The sequence below is a fragment of the Rhagoletis pomonella genome, unplaced genomic scaffold, assembly GCF_013731165.1.
Source record: "Rhagoletis pomonella isolate Grant_MI unplaced genomic scaffold, Rhpom_1.0 Rhpom_scaffold_00009, whole genome shotgun sequence".
In the NCBI taxonomy this organism is placed as follows: domain Eukaryota; kingdom Metazoa; phylum Arthropoda; class Insecta; order Diptera; family Tephritidae; genus Rhagoletis; species Rhagoletis pomonella.
This window is the reverse complement of record NW_023458563.1, coordinates 26,763,348-26,764,540: the sequence shown is the minus strand read 5'-3', so window position 1 is coordinate 26,764,540 and position 1,193 is coordinate 26,763,348. Positions and strand designations below refer to the sequence as shown.

At 34.3% G+C, this 1,193-nt stretch overlaps 1 protein-coding gene across 1 annotated transcript in view; it reads right to left on the bottom strand.

Annotated features, from left to right (window-relative positions):
- The window catches only part of LOC118745675, a 19,684-nt gene extending 18,628 nt beyond the window's left edge, over positions 1-1,056 (bottom strand). Inside the window, exons 1-3 of the mRNA XM_036479244.1 lie at positions 944-1,056; positions 587-885; positions 343-501 (exon numbers count right to left, since the gene is read on the bottom strand). Coding sequence (XP_036335137.1) covers positions 358-501; positions 587-885; positions 944-1,010 — 510 coding nt within the window. The 5' untranslated portion in view covers positions 1,011-1,056 and the 3' untranslated portion in view covers positions 343-357. The remainder of the gene's footprint in view (positions 1-342; positions 502-586; positions 886-943) is intronic.
- Positions 1,057-1,193: the final 137 nt, after the last annotated feature.

Sequence of the window (1,193 nt, the reverse complement as noted above, 5' to 3'; positions counted from 1 at the left end):
GTGGCATGAACTATATTTTTATAAAAATTTAGTGGAAAAACTTAAATTAAAAAATGTAGATGTATTGTGCAACGATTTCCCGTCATCCCTTGCCAATTTTTGTTTGGAGACAACCGGTTTCGGCGTTATGTCATCTACAGTGTCTTCTTCGAAATATAACACTGAAGATGCATAACGCCAAAACCGGTTTGACTCCAAACCAAAATTGACTAGGGATGACGGAAAATCGTTAAACAATACATCATATTCCTACCCTGTCGAAAAAAAACAACCAAAACTAAAATTTTCCACACATTGTGAAAAATTCCCTGTGCCGATAATTTTGTGCTACACTGTACCTACTTTTAATCGTTGTTATTAGAAAGCACTTTTCGGCGCTTGGCTTAGTGCGGTCCCCTTCCAGCTGTAAGCAGAAGCCAATTCGTCACAAAATACTTTTCGGACGGCGGTTCTTAGAAATTTTGCGGGTCCGTCACCGCCTGTTTTTGCTATGAATTCTTTCTGAAATTTTTTATAAAAATACTTGTATAACCAAATTCATATAAGAAGTTAAATAAAAAACATACAAATTGACACTCTTATCTTCATTGTGTTGTATCTCGCCATCCAATTTTTCTAAATCAGCAATAACGGCCAAAGGAAGTTTTTGTAAATCTTCAAATTCATCGATTGATGTGATGTCATTGTGGTGCCTTCTGTTTTCTAGCTTAACAGCTATGACCTCCTCTGTTAGTTTGGTAAATGCTCGTTTATTTCCATCCTTCAATTCTTTAATTTCTTCTTTTAAGCTCGAAATTTCAGACTTAAAAAAAGATTTAATCTCGCCATGTAAATCTAGTACAAGAGTTTGAAGGCTGTTGGTTTCAGAAGCGTAAACATTTTGCACTGAAAAACAAATCGTTTTGTTTACATGGAAAAATAATGGGTTCCAGTTTTAACTTACAAGTTGTTAAATTATTGGATGGGGTGTATTGAAAATCTCCAGAAGAGATGAAATTATTCTGCGACATTGCTAAGTTGGGGTGTGAAAAAATAACTGTTGTCAAAAGAATCTCGTAAACATATTACTTTTTTATTTATTTGATTTCTAGAAAATTGAATTTTATTATCAAAAGCGATGTCAGCCGCCGAATACATATCAAAATTACTTGATTCGATTGGTTGCAAAAAGGGAGCCGTCAGATTTGTTACTT